The 24,379-nt window shown below is 39.7% G+C and overlaps 2 protein-coding genes across 2 annotated transcripts in view; one reads left to right on the top strand and one right to left on the bottom strand.

The window, feature by feature from the left end:
• Positions 1 to 2,031: 2,031 nt before the first annotated feature.
• Positions 2,032 to 6,002, bottom strand: smtlb (somatolactin beta). Its single transcript, XM_017707687.1, has 5 exons — positions 5,965 to 6,002; positions 5,401 to 5,585; positions 3,705 to 3,818; positions 3,399 to 3,578; positions 2,032 to 2,322 (listed from the first exon to the last, which is right to left on the bottom strand). The coding sequence occupies exons 1-5, from the start codon at positions 5,978 to 5,980 to the stop codon at positions 2,125 to 2,127; spliced, it is 693 nt and encodes a 230-aa protein (XP_017563176.1). The 5' UTR covers positions 5,981 to 6,002; the 3' UTR covers positions 2,032 to 2,124.
• A 17,101-nt stretch (positions 6,003 to 23,103) lies between these two features.
• Positions 23,104 to 24,379, top strand: part of kirrel3a (kirre like nephrin family adhesion molecule 3a) — a 311,368-nt gene continuing 310,092 nt past the window's right edge. The window contains exon 1 of the mRNA XM_037546986.1: positions 23,104 to 23,125. The gene's annotated coding sequence lies outside the window, so the exon portion shown is untranslated. The remainder of the gene's footprint in view (positions 23,126 to 24,379) is intronic.

Here is a 24,379-nt window from a genome sequence, read left to right as displayed (position 1 = left end):
TTGTTCAATTGTTCACAATGACGCAGACTCTAAAACTCCAAAACTCAAAAATGAGTTTGCTGTAAACATTTAATCATACAGCGCTGTTTGTCTAGCTTTCTAATCATTAGCCTCATGTATAAGGGAAGTGCCTAGATTAATAACTCCCATGGTGTGTCTATATGAAATGTTTTTCTTAACGTTGTGCACAGAAAAAAAGTGATTTGCATTCATTTAATTAACTCGGTCAAACACACCAGTTTCTACGGAATGACTGAAATACATAAATGATTCATACATGGCTTTCATCACATCTTTCAGTTTATTTTCAGCAATAATTGTACTGATGTAATATTCTGTTCATGTGGAAATGATGGACAGATTTAATTATATACAGAGAAAAAAAAACAACATTATCCATGTCATTTTTATTCAGTAATCCTCCTTCATTTAGTTATATTGTTGTTAGCAGTGTAGCAAGAAAATCTCTGGCACTTGCCCATTCTAAAAGTTCTAGGCTACAGCCCTGCACTCATAGTGAATGGAACCAGACGTCTGAAGAGCTTAATGCCTGTGAGAGCTCCCTCACAGGAAGATATTATGTAAAATAGTTATGAATCTGCTGCCTGATGACTGGGAGTTAGATTTATGATAGTTTTGAGAAGGTTTGGGCCTTTTTTCTTAACATATCAATGGCAGAGAAGTTAGTGCAGGGTGTTGTAAGGAAGGGTTTCTCAACCACAGGGCTTCAGAGAACAAGTGGGCTGTGAAGCACCCTCTGGTGGTCCTTGGGCCACTGAAGAGGAGCCAGTGGTAATCGCCCACTTGCGTATAAAACAAGCTCGTGTTGGCGTAATTTGTTGCTACTTTATGGTCAGTAGTACTTAACACAAAGTGTCGTCCATACATTGCTGTGTTGGAATTTCCCAAAAGAGAAACTTTTAAGCAAAAAGTTTTCTTTTCCTCTGGGCCGTCATGCTTTCTAGTGATAAATGAATAGAACCCCTGCAGTAAAGCAAAGTTGTAAATAAAACTAATTATTTTTGATTTACCATCATCAACCTTACGCCTAAAAACTCAGAGGGTGTTGAATTATGAAGAATATTTGAAAAATTAGTGGAATTCCCCTTTAATGTAACAAGATCGTAATCCAGGTCATTTTAGATCATTTCTATTAGTCCATAACCTGTTCATTTTAAAAGGGTGGAAGAAATAAAAGATGGAGTTACAATGGAACCTGCTAATATTGTGCAGTGTTACAATTAAGATGATTAAAATGGGATTTTAAGTATTTTTGAGTTAAGCATATAGGTTGATATATGTGGCAGGTAGACAAAATATACACTATTGTGGGCAAAATATATTTTTTGGCTGAATTTAACAAATTGGATTATTATAAAATGCTGTCTGTGCAAAAGTTATGGCACAATTTATATACAGTACTGTGGGAAGTCTGAGGCACCCAAGATTGAACACACAATTGAAAGCAAATTTTTAAAAATCTATTTATTTGTGTAGTTTGTGTTTATTTGCTGAGAAAATTGTTAATGGAATATGAATGAATAATTATATATATATATATATATATATATATATATATATATATATATATATATATATAAAAAATAGTGATTTTCTGGATTTTAGTGTGTGTGTTTACCCATCTCCAAGCCTCTCCTCGAGGAAGCCCAGTATTATATTATATGTAGTTATAAAGCAGCTCCTGGTTTGACCAATCAGTGCTCAGTAAATTGAGCTCATGATGTAACTGATGATATTAACGAGTCTCTGTGGCGGCTGTGAAGGTGTCCAGGAAAAATATGGAGCCAAGAAATTCTTGTTACTTTTTATTGTTTTTCTGTTTATTTGAATTATGAATACGACTTTATTCTAATGTATATTGTGATAAACTCACTGCTGAGGTAAAGTGTTTAAAAATTGCTTAGATGCCTAAAACTTTCACACAGTACTGTACACACACACACACACACACACACACACACACACACACACATATATATATATATATATATATATATATATATATATATATATATTTTATTATATATTCACTTGCTATATTTTCTGGTGCCTGACCTCATCTCTAAATCATCCTGTAAAGTGCCCTGGGCAAGAAACACAAGGCTAGAAAAAGGAGCAGCTGGGTCTGTCCGTTTGGCGGCACTTGAGAAGTTTAAGGAACGTCTCCATCTTGTGAGCGTCCTTCTTGAAGCAGGACAGCATGGCGTAGTCCCTCACCACGTGCTCCACCATGTCCGGCGGCACCAGGTAAGCCGTCACACTCTCGTTATTGTGCAGCTCTAAACTGCCCTCGTCCAGCATCTACGGTCGGGAGGAAAAGAGTTGGGGCATTTAAAGGACAAAATTAAAAGTACTGAATGAAAGAAGAACTCATTATTTCAGCTAAGAAGCTTGAAAACTGAAAGGAATGTTTTAAAGTTTAATTTAAAAATGATAATTTTTTTACGTTTAACAGCATACTGTTCACAACCAGGTCTATATACACTATATAGAACTCCATCATAAGGAACGGAAATGCTCCTTAACCACTATTCCTGCCCTTGGAGCACTGTAGAACACTCTTATAGAGAACATAAATGCCCACTTCATCACTGTTCCCTGGATTGGAACACTATTTTAGGGAACAGAAAAGGAATTTTAATCACTATTCCCTAATCTGGAACACCGTACAGTGTTATAAGGAACAAAAATGTCCCTATAATTGCTATTCCCTATATTGGAGCACTGTATAGAACACAATTTATAGGGAACATGAATGCTTATTTAATCGCTATTCTCAAAATTGGAGCACTGTTATAAGAGACAGAAACAGAATCTTAATCACTGTTCCCTAATCTGGAACCCTGTACACTATTATAGGAGTCAAAACTGGAATCTTTATCACTATTCCCTGATCTGGAATACTGTACACTGTTATAGGGAACAGAAATGCCCACTTCATTACTTTACCCTAAATTGGAATAGTGTTATAGTGGACAGGAATGGAATTCTATATGCCTTTCCCTAACCTGGAACAATGTACACTATTATAGGGAACATCAATCACTATTCCAAAAATTGGAACACTAAACAGAAATGGCATCCTAATCAATATTCCCTACATTGGAGCCGTACTACCAGAAATGCTTCCCTAATCACTGCACTTTACACTGGAAAACTACACGAAGCACTATTATAGAGAACAAAAATGGCCTTTAATCATCATTCCCTACATGATTTTCTACATTAATGTGACATGGATTTGCATAGATTTCCAGACCACTATGCGATAGCGAAACTTCCAAAATAGTGCACTCCCTACTGAATAGGGCCTAGTTTAGGACATTAACAGTGTAGGGAGGACACTAATCTTAACAGGCCAGTGCTGGGTTCCATACCTTTCTGATAAGGACGTGCACTCCTTGCTCTAGATTCATCAGCTTGCTTGACATCCATTTGGTCTTGTTGAGGAGGGCGCTGGGGGCGTTGTCGTAGCGATCCAGAGAGGCTTGCAGGTCCATTAGGGGGTCAACCCAGAACTGGATGAGCATGAGGACAGAGTGGAGGAGCCATTTGTCCTGCAACAACACAACTCTTCAGTAAGTCCCTTAAAACCTCCTTTGCCCATTGTCTTATAGCCTATGGCTTTTAGCTGCATCCTTGGCAACAAAGAACAATGCAGAGCTCTGCTTAGTGGTGCTTACTGAAATTTGCTGAACTTCGCTTTTGGATGTAGGAATGGAGACGACGTTGGACGTGCACAAGTGGCTTCCACGGCCTTGCTGAGTGAGCGCAGAGAGAGGAATGAACATTTCCTCCTGCACAAAAAGCAACAGAAAGAATTAGGAAACTTACTGCTTACTCTACAACCTCTAAGCTCTTAATCATAGGAGTGGTTGCAAGTAATAATGAGGCTTAGGAGACTTATTATTAGTGATAAAGTGCAGCGTTTAGTGTTTAAATATTTGCATGGAGCAGCATTTTATCCTTTTTCATAGTAGCCATGAATGTAAGTTCCGCATGTTTTGGAGGGCTATGTGTTTTTGTTCTTCAGTAACGTTGATAGATGGAACTGTACTGGCTCATATACAGTACTGTGTGAAAGTCTGAGGCACCCAAGACACATTTTCAAAAATTTATTTATTTGTGTAGTTTGTGTTTATTTGCTGAGAAAAATTTTAATATTTGAATAAACAAACTTTATGGAACATTAATTAATATTCTACACACACATATATATATATATATATATATAATAAATAGTGATTTTCTGGATGTTGGTGTGTTTGTTTACCCATTTTCAAGCCTCTCCTCGAGGAAGCCCAGTATTATATGTGTCACGATTGGCCCCTCCCAGTCCTGTCCATGTGCGTTTTTGTTTTTGTTTTTCTAGTCCGGCCCCTCGTTTCTTGTCTCCGCCCATGATTGTCTCCACCTGTCTTCCACGTGTCCCTCGTTTTCCCTGTGTGTATTTAAGCCCTGTGTTTGCCCTTAGTGTTCGCTGGTCTTTGTATCGGTCATCGTCTGATGTATTGGTCTATGTTTGATGTTTGTTTGAATCTCAGGTTCTTGTTTGAACCTGTTTATAGTTTGTATGTCATGTCTGCCACACGATCTGTCCGTATTGGCTCTATGACCCTGGACCGTCTTGACCCTGACTTTGGATTTGCCCTCAATAAAAGTCGCTTACCTCCGTTCATGCGTCCGCTACGTCGCTCCGCGTTACAATATGTAGTTAAAAAGCAGCTCCTGGTTTGACCCATCAGTTCAAATAAACATAAAAACAATAAAAAGTAACAAGAATTTCTTGGGTCCATATTTTTCCTGGACACCTTCACAGCCGCCACAGAGACTCGTTAATATCATCAATGACATCATGAGCTCAATTTACTGAAGCACTGATTCAAACCAGGAGCTGCTTTGTAACTACATATAATACTGGGCTTCCTCGAGGAGCGGCTTGGAGATGGGTAAACAAACACACAAACACACCAACGTTCAGAACATCACTATTATATATACATATACATATATATATATATATAATGTGTGTGTTTGTGTGTGTGTCTTGTGTGTGTGTGTAAATAATAAATTCCAACATCTGCACTTCATTGTCCATCATACTTAAGAACGTTTTAACGTTTTGTTTCTCTTTCAGATATAAAATATTCTCTTATGACAGAAACAAAATACACAAAGACAAATCACAAACTCTATCGTTTATATATCCCATTACATTATGATCTAGGTGCTTAACTACAGCCCTCACTGTGTGCTGCCTGGCTGACGATGAAGAACACCGAAGCACTTAGTATTGTTCCAGTGGGAACCTCTTTCTAACAGTTTTAACCACATAAAATGAGCTCCATTTGTGGGTATTGATTGTAGCGCTTTACTCACAAACAGTGTCCTGGCCTCCTCTGAGACGCGGTAGATAAGCTCCGCGTGCTGGCTGGCTCGATCCAGAAGCTTCTCCACTGAAATGCTGCAGCGTGCTCCTCCAGCATCCCGGTCCGTGCAGTCCAGGGCAGAACCCCGCAGTCCGGTGACGGAGCAGAACAGGATCCCCAGCCAGCCCTGCAGAACTGGACACAGGGAGTCAGGGAGCAAGAACAGGTTGAACGTTACTGATCTCTGGGGTTCGTTTTTATAGCCTTCATTGCAACTAATGCCAAAAATGACCCTTGTTTACTAGGAAGATTTACGTCTTCAGTGTCAAATCAAAACCTTAGTTGTGATCTTTTTATGTTATTTAAAAAGTCAAGCCATCTTTATTTGAATGACCGTTTTATGATGAATTGATTGGTAGAAATGGTCCAGGGTGACTTGGAATGCATTACCCAACGTACATTAAAAGTTAAGAATGTTTTCTCCTGAAAAGTTACCAATTTGGAAAAACAAGGTTTCAGAATATCACACAGATCCCTCTAGGCTAGAGAACAGCTTTCACACACGATCCGGTACCTTTGGCCTTTTTCATTATTGTGCCGCAGGGTTGCCCGACGTCGCCACTGTTGCTGGTTCCTGAGCACCAACCCCTTATATGCAATGCAGACTTCATGAATGAATCCAAAGATTTAGAAGCTCTCGCGCAAGTGGTGAGGTGATATTTCTGGTCACTGATTTCCACTATGCTTTTATGCAACATCTTAACCTGAAGGATGGAATTACTAGATCAACATGTTCTCGTCTAAACCTTCTGGCTGTTTTGCTATTTTTAAGGTTTTCTCACTTCGTTAGTTTTGCTATTTACAGTGGGGAATTTGCAGGTACTGTAGTATAAACTGAACAGTTATGTTGAAATGGTAAGCTTGAGCTTGCTGCACACACTTAAAAAATATGGTTCTTCAAGGGTTTTATGGTTTTTTTTTGTGGTTTTATGTACAACCACGAACTCTCAAAGAAGCATTTACATGATTATAGGGCTCGTTACACCAGGAACAGGTTCTTCTGGTTGATGGAAAAGGCTGTAGATCGTTCTACATAGATGGTTTGTGTATGATTAAAGGGTTCTTCACACCAGGATCGGTTCTTCTGGTTGAGGTGAAATGCTGTAGATCGTTCTACATAGATGGTTTGTGTATGAGTGATCGGTTCTTCTGGTTGATGGAAAATGCTGTAGATTGTTCTACATAGATGGTTTTTGTATGATTAAAGGGTTCGTCACACCAGGAACAGGTTCTTCACATCTTCATATGGATAGTGCGGTAGATGCTTCTATATAGAACCTTTTTGAACAGGGATCTATATGGCACCTTAAAGGGTTCTTCTTCTGGTACAAACTTGAAATCATAACTATAGAAGAAACCTTTTTGGTGCTATAGAGAACCCTTTTCAAACCATCTACAGCACATCTACATTCTCCATCAATCTGAAGAACCCTTTCATGAGAAAAAGAACCCTTTAATCATGCATATGTTCTTCCTTTGGTACAAGCTTGACATCATAACAGTAGAAGAACTATTTTTGGTGCTATCGAGAATGCTTTTTAAAACGGTTAAATTTTATACCATCTATAGCGTATTTTCCATCAATCTGAAGAACCCTTTCATGATGCAAAGAACCCTTTAATCAAGCAGGTTCTTTGAGTGTTCATGGTTCTTATATAGAACTATTTTCGTTACTAAAGAACCCTTGAGGAACCGTCATTTTCAAAAGTGTATTAAAGAGCAGTTCCTCTGATTTTTCAACGTTTGTCATTCAGAGCAAATCTAATGAAATCAGACTTATTTACAGTGGTGGTGAAGGGAACCAGATGTCTGAAGAGCTTACCACCTCTAGAAGTCTCTATACAGGGAGTTATTACCTGAAATGTTATGAATACACTGCCTGACACCTGAGACAGTTTGACAATAATTTAAAGAAAATCTTGGCCTAAAATCGATTTTTTCTAAATCACTGAATGATGGAGGGGTACATGCAGGTGTTGTGAAGCAAGAATAATCCCCAAGGAAAACATCTTTTTCCAGAATTGTGACTATTTTACTAACAGCAACGTTCCATATAAAACCCAGAAGACGTGAAGGTTCACTGGTGGTTTTGGATGGTGAATTTAATCTATATCTACAGCACAGTTCCTCAACATTTGCTGACTTTTGCCTGGGTCAAGCCAAACGAGCAGAGCTGTCGTACATTTTAAATGCAGCTCTGTAGTTACATAGTTAATTACGTGGTTATAAACCTATCAAATTACACCTGCATACAATATGCATTCCGTTTTCTCAGGTTCAAGTCTGTTTTGATGTTAAGGTTAGGGTTAGGATTAGGGCCAGGGTGAGGATTAGAATTAGGTTTTGGGTTGAGTTTTTAAAGTTAGGGTTAGGATTAGGGCCAGGGTGAGGGTCAGGATTAGGATTTAGTTTGAGGTTAAGGTTAGGATTAGGAATGGGGCCAGGATGAGAATTAGAGTTAGGTTTTGGATTGAGTTTAAGATTAGGGCCAGGGTGAGGGTTAGGATAGGATTTGGGTTGAGTTTAAGGTTAGGGTTAGGAATAGGGCCAGGGTGAGCATTGGGATTAGGTATTGGGTTGAGTTTAAAGTTAGGGTTACGATTAGGATTAGGTTTTGGGTTGAGGTTAAGATTAGGGTTAAAAATAGGGCCAGGGTGAGGGTTAGGATTAGGATTTTGGGTTGAGTTTAAAGTTAGGGCTAGGATTAGGGCCAGGGTGAGGGTTAGGATTAGGTTTTGGTTTGAGGTTAAATTTAAGGTTAGGATTAGAGCCAGGGTGAGGATTAGGATTAGGTTTTGCGTTGAGGTTAAGGTTAGGGCTAGGAAACTGGCCAGGATGAGGATTAAGATTAGGTTTTGGGTTGTGTTTAAAGTTAGGGCTAAAATTAGGGCCAGGGTGAGGATTAGGATTAGGTTTTGGGTTGTGTTTAAGGTTAGGGTTAGGATTAGGGCCAGGGTGAGGATTAAGATTAGGTTTTGGGTTGAGGTTAAGGTTAGGGTTAGGATTAGGGCCAGGGTGAGGGTTAGAATTAGGTTTTGGGTTGAGGTTAAAGTTAGGGTTAGGATTAGGGCCAGGGTGAGGGTTAGGATTAGGATTTGGGTTGAGGTTTAAGGTTAGGGTTAGGATTAGGGCCAGGGTGAGGATTAGGATTAGGTTTTGGGTTGAGGTTAAGGTTAGGGCTAGGATTAGGGCCAGGGTGAGGGTTAGGTGTTGCGTAAAGTTGGTAAGGTTGCCAAGGACCCCTCCAAATAAAGTTACACCTAAAATTTCTCCTCTTCTACCTGCAAACACAAATCTAATATGGGCTGGAAGTTGACAGACTGCACTTTGCACATCATTTCTCTGCTGAGTTATAAGTGAGAAATTATTCAATTCACATTAAAACGTGATTACATTATTGCTCATGATAAAGATTACATTTACAGCTCTGTGAAAAAGTCAGACCCTTCATTAATTTAATTTTCAGTCAAAACAACCACTAAGTGCACATTAGCTTCAGGAAAAAAAAACATAAAACACATATTTAACTGAAAATTCCACAGAATCCTCAGTGACTCAATACATTATACATTTTTTTCAGTATTTAACGTGTCCCCTCATCCTTTATTACAGCTGAACGATGGACTGACCACCACAGAGTCCAGATCATTGTGCAAAAGTCAGAGACCACTTTTCATTTATTTAATTTACAGTCAAAATGGCCAATCAGAAAACATACTTAACAGAAAATTGCACAGAAGGACTAAATATAATATCAAACATAACACATTTGTAGAATTTAGTGTATCTGCTCTTTAGCTTCATTCCAGCTTCCATTCTTTTCAGGAGACTCACTTTCAGTTCGTCTAAGAATCTGCAGACACACCTCCACAGCTCAGTCTGAGAAGCTGGTTGATTTTCTGAAGTAAGCAAACCCATTCAGTGGTGCTGAGGTCTGGACTCTGGACTCAGTCCATTGTTCAGCTTCTTTGTTTGGTGTGTCCGTCTCCTTTTCTCAGTGAGGTTCTTCATGATCAGCTACACGTCCTTTCAGACCCACAGCGCTGAGTGGTCTTCTCACAGTGGAAGGATGGACAGAAACACCTGTGGATGTTTTCAGATCTGAAGCAGCTTGATGTTCTCCTGTCTTTCAGAGATGGAAGCTTTAAGTGCTGTTTATCTGATGGGGGCAGTTTTGGGGTCTACCAGCTCTTTTTTGAGCTCCAGTTTTAAAGACTCCTATATATACTCCACTTATTTGCTCCTATAACAGCTGTAAATCCAACAAGATCTTTACTCGGCTCCACTCGGATACAGCATGTTACTGTCATGATACCGCAGCATCATGACAGCAGTTCACTGCAATTTTCTGCAGACTAGTCCAGAGATATTTCAGTTTAGGCACAGGATCAGCAAGGTCTTACACCCCCACACTTAGAACAAATAGGTTGGCTCCAAGGACCATCCTGAGGGTCTTGCCTTGGCCTAACTGAGTGCCTACCCTCCTCTGAGTCTTTGAAATAATCCTTTCAGCTTTTTCCTCCTGCTTCTTGCTTGCATATCTAAGTTGAAGAAGAAAAGAAACGTGGTTTGGGGCTACCAGAACATTCTACAGCCAACTCTGCAAAACTGTTTTGCAAGTAAGATCAGCTTCCCCTTCCCAAAACAGCATGCCTTCCTTTTTTCAGGCCAGTGAACTTCATCTAAAGGTACCTAATCAAATGCTTTCGCTTTCAATCTAGCCATTTCAGACTTTCCCCCCTGCTGTCTATTTAGGAGCACCTCCAGCTCCTGCTTTAGGCTATCCACTGACATTTGGCCTACATTGTATAACTCCCCAGAAGATGAATCCAGGTCCTGACCTTCTACTTCAGCACATCTCCTGGCTGTTCTCTTCTGCTAGTAGAAATATTCACATCTGTCCAATCCAGGTAACTATTCATGCAGTAGTGGTCAGTATAAGTGGAGCAGTGGAGAAATGTCATGTCAAACGCAGCCTTTTACCCAGATGGTCTGCAGTTTGAGGGAACTTTATACATGCAAGACTGTAGACACCTTCTCGTCCAGTGCATCTTCTGAAATGAAGGCTATTAATCAGGAGTTTGACCTCCTTTGCTGCAGTAACAGCCTCTACTCTTTTGAGAAAGCTTCATGCTAGATGTTGGATCTGATTGTGAGGATCTGACTGCATTCAGCCACAAGAGCATTCATGAGGTCAGATACTCATGCTGAATGATCAGCTCTGGACACTCCAACTCATCCCAAAAGGTACTGGATGGAGCTCCATCACTCCTAAGAGTGGTCTAGATCAGGGGTTCTCAACCCCCACCCCCCCAATACTAATAAGGGTCTCTTAATCTAATGAATTTAATCTTTTAATGGAAAGCAGCCACAGTAGCTCAATGCCAGGATGCTTTACTGACAGTCACTGTGAAACTGCTACAAGATAAGATACACGTGAAGATGTCTGAGACAAGCTTTAAATAACACGTGCTATGTCTTTTTACCAGTCACAGTTTGGTTCTACACTGAAATTCCTTTCGTAGCAAATTATGCAATTAATTGTATTATTACACAAATATAACGTAGCAAATGTGTCTTCAAAGGACAGTTCACATCAGCTCATGTATAAGAGATCAGAGAGACAACAGTGATGACATCAGTCCCGCGTTTCTTATTCACAGTTTGTCACTTCTGAGACCTTTGGAGTGGATGTACTAAGGCGAGTGTTTATACAGCGTACACTCTGAGGTCTCTCAGGGGATTAGGTGTCTCTGTTCTTCTGACCTTTGGGTCACCCCTGTCTTTTGACGCACATAAGGATTCACAGAATAGCAACCATTGGCTTAACTCCTCCACAAAGTAGACTAAAGCAAATCTTTAATAACTGTGGCTCAATCTCTGTACACCGTGGCGTCTGGAATGGAAAACGAAAAAAAGTCTATAAAAATGTCTACAACGCAGTATATTGAGCTATTTTTTCACTTATAATGAAAACAGGGCTTAACGTGAAATGTATTTTTAGATATTTTAGATATTTTTAGACAGTATTTTACTGTCAAAAACCAAGATTCTAGCACATCACTGATGTCACACTGAGAGGTATTTTCTCAGAAATGAAATGGAAAGGTTTTATAAATTCATTGAAGGAAAAGACATATGTAGAGACTGAATCATTTTCATTGTTTTGTAATGTCAAAGGGTATGTTTATGATCCTTATGCCATTCTTAAATTAAAATGATGGAGTCATTGTAGGGAGAGTATAAAATATGGATCTGGAAAAGCTAGGATATCTTTCACTTATATTTGTTGATTAAGTGAAAATAAGTGAAGACATCCTTTGCAAGCAACACTCTTAAATGTGCATTTTTTATATTTTATTTCACAACTTCTCTTCATTTGCCAAGTTTCAACATATTGGGAAGATGATAAAACAAAAAATAAAACGGAAGCATTTTTGCACAGAATACATTTTTGTAACACCAGCGACTCTGTGTAACACCAGTAACACTATGTAACACCAGTGACTCTGTGTAACACCAGTAACACTATGTAACACCAGTGACTCTGTGTAACACCAGTAACACTATGTAACACCAGTGACTCTGTGTAACACCAGTAACACTATGTAACACTAGTGACTCTGTGTAACACCAGTAACACTATGTAACACCAGTGACTCTGTGTAACACCAGTAACACTATGTAACACCAGTGACTCTGTGTAACACCAGTAACACTATGTAACACCAGCGACTCTGTGTAACACCAGTAACACTATGTAACACTAGTGACTCTGTGTAACACCAGTAACACTATGTAACACTAGTGACTCTGTGTAACACCAGTAACACTATGTAACACCAGTGACTCTGTGTAACACCAGTAACACTGTAACACCAGTGACATTATTTTACACCAGTGACACTGTGTAAAACCAGTGACATTGTGTTACGTCAGTGACAATGTGTACCACTCATTATACCATATAACACCAGTGACAGAACAACTGACAGCAAAAGTTGTGTTCCAAAAGGCAGTTGTGTTGTCACTAATGTTACAGCGTCACATCAGAAAAGTCCCTCACAAATTGATGTACAGGTTACAGATAAGAATGTGCATGTTGATTAATGGAAGTCACCCATGTAAACTTGCTCCTGTGTAACAGCATGTCAGTGGTGTTACAGACACAAAGTGTAACACCAGTGACAATTTGGACAAAAACTCTGTTACATTGCTAAGTGACCACTAAATTAGAACTCAGTTTTATTTGTGAAATTATTTTGAATAAATATTACATACTAGCTGTTTAAATTCCCATTCAAAGTTTTAAAATAACATTATTTCACTGACCGTGTGACCTAAAAAATACTTATATTAAATAGAAGAAAACACATCAAAAACACATTAAATGTTACATGAGTGACAAAAATATTCAAGACAAAAAATTTATTTTTTACAGTGTTTATAAAAACTGATTGTATTATAAAAATCATTTTGAAGGTATATACCTCAGCAATACCTGGGACATGCTCTGCCACCCTATCTAGAGTATGACCCATGTTTATGTGTGATTTTCCATTCATACAATTAAGCAATTTTAGCCGTTTTAAGGAATACAGTGTAAAAAACTGGAGGAAAAACATATAAACTCGCCTTTAGAATTAGCCTTGTAGGTTTCCGTTTCATTCACTGAAATTGTTTTGAATAGATGCAGAGGGCCATGAAAAACCATGTAAACAAACTTCATGAATAATATGTCTAATATGAGTTTCTTTCATTTGTATTGTGCAGATTCATAACATTTTAAAATAAAAATATACCTTCAGAAGAATGGATGCCCATGGGTTTTGCATATTGATCTCAACAAGCTTCAGCCATCTCACAATCACAAAAGTGATTTCATAAAAATCCCATTTGAGGTGACAGTAATTGCTGCTCCTCAAAGTCAATTACATTTCTTCTAGCTTTGATCACGCCGCCTCTGTACATGTGCGTAGAAGTAAAAGTCAAGTAGCTGCTCACGTCCACCTTTAGAGCTTTAGCAATTCCGCCCACACACACACACACACACACACACACACACACACACACACACACACACACACGGGGCAGGTGGGGTGCTGGAAGTCGCTGGTTAAACATGCATTGCTATCAGTGAAGCTTGCTTAACCTCAACTCATCCACATGGCTGGCTCTAATCTGCTTCCCTAAATGGCACAATCCTCCCACAGCTGAGGAGGAGCATTACTGCTTAGCTTCCGGCCCTGAACACCTGCAAGAGGCAGGCAGGAGAAGTCATTTTATATTTGTTAATCTTATGTTTTCTGCAAGAATTGTAGTAATACTCTTTTTTGATTTAACAAACAAAAAAAACCAACAGGGGTAAAGTCTTGAAACAGCCAATGGGAAGTTGCCCAATCAGAATTATTTTTCTGTGGTATCTACATACAGTAGATACAGTTATGCAGGTTATCTTTTGGGTTAGGTCTTCAGGAGCTGGACAGAAGGCCTTAAATACCTTATACAATACAACCATATTTTGATTTCCAATCGATGGGACCAATTTCTTCAACAGGAAAAACATCATGTAAGGCCTTCTGGAAGTCTTAGATGTATCATTGACTGTAAAAACAAATGGTAGCCTAACTAGGTTTAGTTAGTTTTTAGAAATGAAAAAAGATGTTGCTCTGTGCCAGGGATCCCTGCTAAAAGAACTACAGTAGAATTAAATGGCTTGACCAGTCAAGAACCGTCCTCATTTTGGCCTTAAACAACTGCATATTTCCTTTCCAAGTAGATTTCAGCTCAACGCCTGATTGCAAAGCGAAGCACTGTGCAAAGACTTTTAAGTTGTTTGATTGGATCTGAGCTGCAAAGATGCTTCAGTATACTTGGGAATTCATCCCGCTGCTGCTGTCAGTAGCCACATCATCAATATCCATTTAAGAGGGATCATAAGTAAAGTAATCTGGGAAAATTGTCATGTTTACTACTTGGTTGCAAATCCTTTAGAATCGATGACTGCTTGAGGACTCCCGTGCGAAGATTTTTGAGTTATTCGTTTGGATCTGGCCAGTTAAGCTGCTTGTGCATTGTCAGAATTCATCCTACTGCTGCCCTCAGCCATTACATCATTAGTAAAGATAAAGATCCACTGCTCCATGTTTCACTGAAGAGATGGTTTTGGCTTTTTGATCAAGAGCGATTTCTTTTTTCTCCACATTTTTCTCTTTTCATTAGTGTCTAACAGCATGTGTCCAACTGAACTTTCTTCGGTTAGTGATGGTCAGACTCAGACAGAACTTTGTTGGCCTCCAGTTGGGGATGCAATCAGGTTGGGACTTGGCATGCAGTTGGGTTCAGACAGAATTTTGCCAAGCTACAGTTGATGTGGGACAGAAGCTTCTCAGGTTACAGTTAAGTTCAGACAGAACCTTTTCAGGGTAAAATCAGGTTCAGATTGAATTTTGTTAGGATACCATAGGATACCACCAGTCAGGCTCAGAGAGAATCTTGTAGGGTTACAGACAGGTTCTGTTGATACAGTCAGGTTGGGACCGTTCTTTGCCGGACAATGGTTTATACAGATTTTTTAGGATAGCGTCGGGATGGGATTGCATTTTGTCAGATGCAATAGGTACAAATGAGACTGAATATTGTCAGGCTAGATGGGTTCAGAGAGTTTCAATGGGACAATTTTGGCATACAGTCAGATTAGAAGTGAATACTGTCAGGCTAGATGAGTTCAGACAAAATTTTATCAATATTTTATTGTGTTTTAACTCAGTTCAGAAAGAATTGCAGTTGGGTTGGGACTGATTTTTGTCTCCCAGCTGTTGGGTTGGGACAAACGTCACAGGTTACAGTTGAGTTTTAAACAGAATTTTGTGTAGGTACAGCAGGGTTGGGACAGATTTTTTTGGGCTACACTCAGGCTAAGAATTTTACGTCGCTACCGTAAGGTTGGGACTGCATTTTGGCAGGAAACAGGTTCAGACAGAGTTTTAAAGACAGGTTCTGTTAGGATACAGTCAGGTTGAGACTGACTTTTGCCAGGCAGTGGTTGGGTTCATGAAGAATTTTGTCAGGATAGCATCAGAATGGAGCTGAATTTTGTTGGATACAGTAGGTTCAGATACAATGTTGTCAGCAGAGACTGAATATTGTCAGGCTAGATGGGTTCAGACAATTGTATTAATTTTATTATGTTTCAAGTGGGTTCAGGCAGAATTTTATCTGGTTGCGGTTGAGTTGGGACAGAATTTTGTTTAGCAATATTTGAGTTGAAACAGAAGCTTCGCAGGTTGTAGTTGGGTTTTGACAGAATTTTAACCAGGTGCAACAAGGTTGGGACTACGTTTGTCATGATATGGTCAGATTCAGACAGAGGTTTGTCTAACTACAGTGATGTTGGGACAGAATCTTCTCAGGATAACGTTGGGCTCTGGCAGATCTTTGTCAGACAGTGGTCAGATTCAGACAGAATTTTATCAGAATACAGTCAGGATGGGACTGATTTTTTTTGGGGGGGGGGGGGGGGGTAGAATTGGGTTTGGAGAGAATTTTGTTGAGATGCATTCAGATTCAGGCAGGATTCTGTTTAGCAGTAGCTGAGCTGGGACTTCTCGGGCTACATATAGTGTTAGACAGAATTACACCTCAGTCAGATTGGGATTCAGTCAGGTTAGGACAGATTTTTGTTAGGCTGCAACTGGGGTCGGACATGAAGCATGGTAAAGTGGCCATGCCACGGGACCAGAGGTGGTGCCCAGGTGGTGGGGCTCGGGACTTGTGCACCATCCAGCATCCCCTTGCGGATATCATCCTCTGGGTCTCTTTTGCGCTCTGGGTTCAAACCCTCCCTTCCTGCCAGCTCTGGTGGAACATCATCAGGGCCCTGGGGATGGATGCGTGGCACAGGTTGTGTCAGGATACTGTTGAGTTGAATTTTTAGTCTTTCTATTTTGGGATACAGTTGTATTAGGAGCAAATTTTGTTGTGCTACAGTTTGGTGTGGGCAGATTTTTGTCAGTCAGGTTCAGAAAGGAAGGAAGAAAAGCAGCCCTGCTGGTCAGAGAGGGCCATCAGACAGGGGAACAAGCCCAAGCCTACATTAGAGGAAGCACTGATGAGTGGAGACCTTCAGCACTACCTGCATGCAGACACACACTCAACACACACCACACATTCCTGCAGAGATGATGGCACACACACATGAATATGGATGGGATTACGCTGCTCTGAGGATCTTTGTGCCCTCAGTAGTGGACTCTTTTTCTCTCTCTCTCGCTCTCTGTCTCTTTTTCAACCCTCCTCTCCCTCCATCCCTTCTCCCACACACTCTCTCTGCGTCTCCCCTTCACTCATCAGCTGTGCTTGTTGATCCCAAGGGGGAGCCAAACGAGACGCATTTCAAAGCTCAGCTCACCATCAAAAGGAATCAAAGGTAGAATTTGACTAGTCGCAGGGGACATATTAAAGTTAATATTCATTAATTGAGAGTTAGCTTTCAGAGTTGCTCTTTTTTTTCCTAAGCTGTGAATTTTTATGTTGCCTGTGTGCAGTAAACCGGCTGTTTTCGCATCTGCATGCAGCACGATGAGTGATTCATAACTGCCTCCCTGTTGCCTTTTACCAGAAACTACATTTTTAAACAGCACGGACACTTGACACATGCTGACGATCGTTGAGGAAAGTGCCTCAAGTCTTTTTGTTCCTTCTGTGTAATAGGCTGTGCATAGATGCATTTCACAAGGAATACTAAGTGTTTCTAGATGGATATTTCCGAAGAATATTGTCATGCAATGCCATCCTTGTTCTGTCAGGATGAGAGAGAGAGAGGGTTGGGTAACGTTTATAAAACTTCATTCACTATCTACTTCATGTTTCAGTCTTCCTTTTTGGAGTCTATGCACGTTGCTGTGGATCAAGGCCTCTTTTTTGATTAACAGCATTGGGCTACAACTAGGGATTATAACCAATTGTAAACCAATGTACACTAATCAGGCGTAACATCATGACCACCTCCTTGTTTCTGCGCTCACTGTCCATTTTATCAGCTCCACTTACTGTATAGGTGCACTTTTGTTGTCCATCTGTTTCTCTGATACTCTGTTACCCTGTTCTTCAGTAGTCAGGACCCCCATGGACCCCCACAGAGCAGGTACTGTTGGGGTGGTGGGTCATTCTCAGCACTGCAGTGACACTGATGTGGTGGTGATGTGTTAGTGTGTGCTGTGCTGGTACGTGTGGATCAGACTCAGCAGTGCTGCTGGAGTTTTAAACACTGTGTCCACTCAGTGTCCGCTCCTACCTTGTCAGTCCACCTTGTAGATGTAAAGTCAGAGACGACAGCTCATCTGCTGCTGCACAGTTTGTGTTGGTCATCCTCTAGTCCTCCATCAGTGGTCAGAGGATGCTGCCTACAGGACGCTGTTGGCTGGATATTTTTGGTTGGTGGACTGTTCTCAGTCCAGCAGTGCTGTGTCTGATCCACTCAGACCAGCGCAACACACCACCACCACCACAAAAGATTATGACGTGATTATTAACAGTATTTGTACCATGACTCTGTTACATTACTGGACATAACAGTAAAGCTCATGACAACATATGAATTATAAATGAATTGTAAATGAATTAAATGCATTAGCAATGATGGGAAAGGGATGTTGCGCATAAAATAAATGACAACATTGAAAAACCATTAAAAGAGGAGAGTGGAGTTAAAGATAGATTCAGTATAAAAGGGTTCATTTGAGTCCCCTTACATGTACTTAGAGTCCCCCAGGACACCATAGGAAATTGGACAGACTAACAATCTTATATCAAATTGTTAGGTTTAGTACTTGGCTGCATGAAGTCTGTGGCCCATAAACATCACCAAATGCTGGGTATCTTCTCTGGTGATGCAGGCCAGGCCTATAATTTAGACATTTTCACTTCCTTGCTTGCTTCAGGCAACAGCATTCCACTGTTTGTCCCTGAATATCTCCATAGTTGCTTAGCAGTTTGTCTTGCGTCATGTTTCAAGGTGAAGCATTGTGCAAAGACATTTTGTTCTATCTGGGATCTGAGCATTTAAGTTGCTTCCTTTTGCTTCAAAATTCATCCCTCTAACACCACCTTCATCAAGAAAGGTGAGTGATCTAGGTCCACTGGCACTACGTGCTCACACCACCATGAGATCATGATCCAACCATTTTCTTCTCCTCGTTCCGTAAACCTGGTGCAGGTTAACCTTCCTCTCATCTGCCCATAACACTTTCTCTCAGACTTTTTACAAGCTTTTCAGTAAACTATACCCTGGCCTTTCTGACCTTGAAGCTGTCCAGTGGTTTCTACCTTGTGCTGACCGTTCTGAGGTCATGCCACTGGTGGAGGTGATGTATTCTTCTCTTCATGGCACATCAAGACCTACATCCTGGATAGTGTTCTTGATCTGTTGAATATTTTTTCCAACTACGTGGTCGTGCAGTGTGCTCTACCAGGTCATTTGCTATTGCTGTTGCTAAGCTCTTGCATGTTAGCAACATACTAAACATTAGATGTAGATCTACAGAGAAGGAGGGGACATTTGTGTCTCACAGCAACAGTCATTGATCTCACGTTTAGAGAAATGAAGCAACATATGGGAATATTTTACAGATAATGATGACAAATTTGTATTATTTAAGGTCTGTTAGTTATCATTCTGTAGGCCAGATGGTAAAATCACATAAACAACATCTCTACTTAAAGTTCTTAAACTTAAACATTTCTGCTTAAAGTTAAAGTACATGTATAAACAAAGTAGCTGTACAATATGCAATACGTTTAATTGTATAAACAAAGTGGCTGTATAATATGCAATATATATAGGTGTATAAACAAAGCAGCAGTACAATATGCAATATGTATAGATGTATAAACAAAGTGGCTGTATAATATGCAATATATATAGGTGTATAAACAAAGCAGCAGTACAATATGCAATATATATAGATGTATAAACAAAGTGGCTGTATAATATGCAATATATATAGGTGTATAAACAAAGCAGCAGTACAATATGCAATATATATAGATGTATAAACAAAGTGGCTGTATAATATGCAATATATATAGGTGTATAAACAAAGCAGCAGTACAATATGCAATAAGTTTAATTGTATAAACAAAGTGGCTGTATAATATGCAATATATATAGGTGTATAAACAAAGTGGCTGTATAATATGCAATATATATAGGTGTATAAACAAAGTGGCTGTATAATATGCAATATATATAGGTGTATAAACAAAGCAGCAGTACAATATGCAGTATATATATAGATGTATAAACAAAGTGGCTGTATAATATGCAATATATATAGGTGTATAAACAAAGCAGCAGTACAATATGCAATAAGTTTAATTGTATAAACAAAGTGGCTGTATAATATGCAATATATATAGGTGTATAAACAAAGTGGCTGTATAATATGCAATATGTATAGGTGTATAAACAAAGTGGCTGTATAATATGCAATATATATAGGTGTATAAACAAAGTGGCTGTATAATATGCAATATGTATAGGTGTATAAACAAAGTGGCTGTATAATATGCAATATATATAGGTGTATAAAAAAACTGGCTGTATAATATGCAATATGTATAGGTGTATAAACAAAGTGGCTGTATAATATGCAATATATATAGATGTATAAACAAAGCAGCAGTACAATATGCAATATGTATAGGTGTATAAACAAAGTGGCTGTACAATATGCAATATGTATAGGTGTATAAACAAAGTGGCTGTATAATATGCAATATATATAGGTGTATAAACAAAGTGGCTGTATAATATGCAATATATATAGATGTATAAACAAAGCAGCAGTACAATATGCAATATGTATAGGTGTATAAACAAAGTGGCTGTATAATATGCAATATGTATAGATGTATAAACAAAGCAGCAGTACAATATGCAATATGTATAGGTGTATAAACAAAGTGGCTGTATAATATGCAATATATATAGGTGTATAAACAAAGTGGCTGTATAATATGCAATATGTATAGGTGTATAAACAAAGTGGCTGTATAATATGCAATATATATAGGTGTATAAACAAAGTGGCTGTATAATATGCAATATGTATAGGTGTATAAACAAAGTGGCTGTATAATATGCAATATATATAGATGTATAAACAAAGCAGCAGTACAATATGCAATATGTATAGGTGTATAAACAAAGTGGCTGTATAATATGCAATATATATAGATGTATAAACAAAGCAGCAGTACAATATGCAATATGTATAGATGTATAAACAAAGCAGCAGTACAATATGCAATATGTATAGGTGTATAAACAAAGTGGCTGTATAATATGCAATATATATAGATGTATAAACAAAGCAGCAGTACAATATGCAATATGTATAGGTGTATAAACAAAGCAGCAGTACAATATGCAATATATATAGGTGTATAAACAAAAGGAGTAGTACAATTTGCAATTATATATAGGTGTATAAACAAAGTGGCTGTATAATATGCAATATATATAGGTGTATAAACAAAGTGGCTGTATAATATGCAATATGTATAGGTGTATAAACAAAGTGGCTGTATAATATGCAATATGTATAGGTGTATAAACAAAGTGGCTGTATAATATGCAATATGTATAGGTGTATAAACAAAGTGGCTGTATAATATGCAATATTTATGCCACTTTCTATCCACATTTATTTTGATACCTAATGTTTGGGCTCTGTCTCTAATTTATTCTGATTTTTCAGCGTCATGTTGGCCTGTTTACTGGCTCTGACACATCTCATCTCTGCTGGAGAGACAACAGCAAGACTCCAAATGAAAATGTCACATGTAGAATCAACTTTAGACATTTTGCGCAGACAACAAACAGCTGGACAGCACACAGCGGAGCAGCTAAGATTGGTCCGAGGAAAGAGGGGGAAAATACATAGAAACGTTAGTGATTCTATTACAGTTTGCAGAAGCGCAAATATCCTTCAACTAATAATATTGAACTCTGTAGTTACTGCAAATGTGCTGGAATGGGGAGCCAAAACCAAACCTGTCACAATGTGTACTTCCTCTACTGTAAGTATGGTGCAATATGAGTATGTTACACACAAAACATGCTCTACTGCATATTAAGGAACATGGTTAATAGCCAGAATGACAGGGTTGCCATGTAGCTATAGTGCAGTTGCTTTGTAATTAATTGTCCAGGTTTGAGTTCACGCTTGATGGCTCCCTCTTGGTGACGAATTAATTGTTTTTATTTGAAGTATGTGATGACTGGCACGGCGGTAATAAAAACGGCCCTGCTTTTGTATGTGCTCCAGCCACTGCATTTAATCCTCTGGAACAATAAAAGCATATCACTGCTGGTAAGCCATGGGGCCTCTGGGTATTTTTGGGCAACTGAGGCATGCAGTTGCCATGCCAATGCGCCTTCATAGCATTTGAAATAAGTTCACTGATGGAGCTCGACCACTGGCCAGAGCTGGAGAGATAAAGAAGGGAGGCGGGAGGTGGGGGTTGAGGGGGGGTGTTGGGGTTGGGGGGGATTGTAGGTGCACTGCGGGAGAGCCAGAGGAGACAGAACATGAATAAGTTCCTCACCTTTGTACAGCCCCCCTCTTCATTACCCAGCCACACCACGCAGCGTGCAGCTTCAATTAGCATGGCGGTCTCCAGGCTCTGCCACTGCCGGGACCCCGGCCGTCCGGCAAGACGAACAAACAAACTCCCAGCATTCATAAAGGGGATAAGACAGGCTCTGAAAAGGTCAGTGAAGCCAGGGAAAGTGGAGCCTCTGCTCGGGCTCTGTGACAGCCCACCTGCTCATGAGCAATGGCTTAGTGCTCGGGTTTATCCGCACCGAGACCCCAATGTCGGCTTTCAAAGGGAAAGTTTTAGTGCAGGCTTGATAGAGAGAGTGTCTCCCTGGTCTTAACAATTTTTTCTCTCTCTCTTTTTTTCCTCCCCACCACCAAGTGTTGAGCACTCATTCGATTTTACTGCTCGCTGTGAAATAAAAACAAAGAGGCAGGAGGTAGAATCCAGCTTGTGGAGAAGCTCTAAACACTCCACACTTTAGAGGACTAGAGAGATCAGTAGATAAAGATCCAGCGCAATGGAATTTCAGCGACTTTACAAAGTGTCTAGCATGTTTTTGGTGAGGAATTCCTTGTGGGAGAGGGTTAGGAGTAGTTCATGTTGAAACTGCTGCTTGGAGTCATAGTTTATAGGTGTATTTTAGATAGATACATAGCTAGATAGCTAGCTACAGAGAAAATGTGGCTCCTAACAACCACCTGGAAGACCTGGTAGACACCAAAACTGACGCCATCAGATAAACAGCACTTAAAGCTTTGATCTCTGAGAGATCAGCTGCTTCAGATCTGAAAACATCTACAGGTGTTTCTGTCCATCCTTCCACTGTGAGAAGACCACTCAGCACTGTGGGTCTGAAAGGACGTGTAACTGATCAAGAAGAACCACACCAAACAAAGAAGCTGAACAATGGACTGACCACCCCAGAGTCCAGACCTCAGCACCACTGAATGGGTTTGATTACTTCAGAAAATCAACCAGCTTCTCAGACTGAGCTGTGGAGGTGTGTCTGCAGATTCTTTGAGGAACTGAAAGCGAATCTCCTGAAAAGAATGGAAGCTGGAATGAAGGTAGATACACTAAATTCTACAAATGTGTTATGTTTGATATTATATTTAGCCCTTCTGTGCAATTTTCTGTTAAGTATGTTTTCTGATTGGCCATTTTGACTGTAAATTAAATAAATGAAACGTGGTCTCTGACTTTTGCACAATGATCTGGACTCTGCGGTGGTCAGTCCATTGTTCAGCTTCTTTGTTTGATCTTCTCCTCTCTCTCAGAGATGAAAGCTTTCAGTGCTGTTTATCTGGTGGGGACATTCATTTACAGTACCTCTGTAATTGTACAGCACTATATAAAAGATACTAGATTTGGGTAACAGCCCTTGATTTTGACGTATGTTGCTGATATTGTTGCATTGATTCACAATTCACTGAATCTCCTCTGTGTGATTCGTACTGTTCGTTTGTTGGCTGTGCTCGGTTCGAAGGCTCCACTCTGCGCGCACACATTCGTCCACGTCTCTCTGCGTTTGATGGAGGTGTTGCTTGAGGTCTTTGTTTTGTTTTCTTTCATTTTCCTACTTTCATTTTCTCAAGGTGATTTTTTATTCTCTTATGAGTTGCCGTCTGTCTATCAGTAACCCAATAAGCAGTGGAAATAGAGAGAAACATATCGTGTAAAAGAGAAAAAGTGAAAAAGTGACAAACTAATTTATCATTCTGTTTCCTCTCTTTATACCCCCATGAATACTTGTTTCTTCTCTATGAGCAAAAGGCAGCAACTCTCCAGTGTCACTGACACTAGGTGGCAGTAAAAGTCTTGGATGCTTTTCTTTTTTCCCCGTCTTTTTTTTTCCTTTTCCAGAGTGACACTAGACCTCTGTTCTGGGGATTGAGCGTTGGCTCGGCTTTATTTGTGGAGGAGAGTTGTCACAATAAAGCTCACGAAGTGATATACTTGCTTAATTTTCAGACGGCGGCAAGAAAACAAGGACCTACTGTAGTTTAATGAGGACTGAAGCACGTGGGAATGGAGGCGAGCGTCCTATAGCCGTGTGTTTACCTGATTACTTCAAGCACTCTCTCTGCTCACCTTTGGAGGTTCTATACAGCGCTGATGTGGAGGAATGTTGTTTATGAAGCCCTATTAAGTGCAGTGTGTGAGAGCACGCAGGCCTCGCTGTCAGGCCAGAACAGAAGCCGCCACAAGGCCATGAAAACAACAGGGACAGAGGAGTTGCATCAGTGTGCCATGTAGATTATTTTTACCCAGGCTGTAAATCTAAACCGCATGCCGTAAATGAACGAGATGTTTTTTGTCTT

This window comes from Pygocentrus nattereri, chromosome 18 (assembly GCF_015220715.1).
Source record: "Pygocentrus nattereri isolate fPygNat1 chromosome 18, fPygNat1.pri, whole genome shotgun sequence".
Taxonomy (NCBI): Eukaryota; Metazoa; Chordata; class Actinopteri; order Characiformes; family Serrasalmidae; genus Pygocentrus; species Pygocentrus nattereri.
The sequence above is the reverse complement of the archived record's forward strand: the minus strand, read 5'-3'. Positions and strand labels throughout refer to the sequence as shown.

What these genes read in the sequence shown, in the direction of transcription:
- smtlb (XM_017707687.1), bottom strand. An exon ending in AGGAGGCCAGGACACTGTTT is followed by an intron (nt 3,819 to 5,400) that starts GTGAGTAAAGCG and finishes CTTTTTGTGCAG; the next exon opens with GAGGAAATGTTCATTCCTCT. An exon ending in TGCACGTCCTTATCAGAAAG is followed by an intron (nt 2,323 to 3,398) that starts GTATGGAACCCA and finishes TCCCGACCGTAG; the next exon opens with ATGCTGGACGAGGGCAGTTT.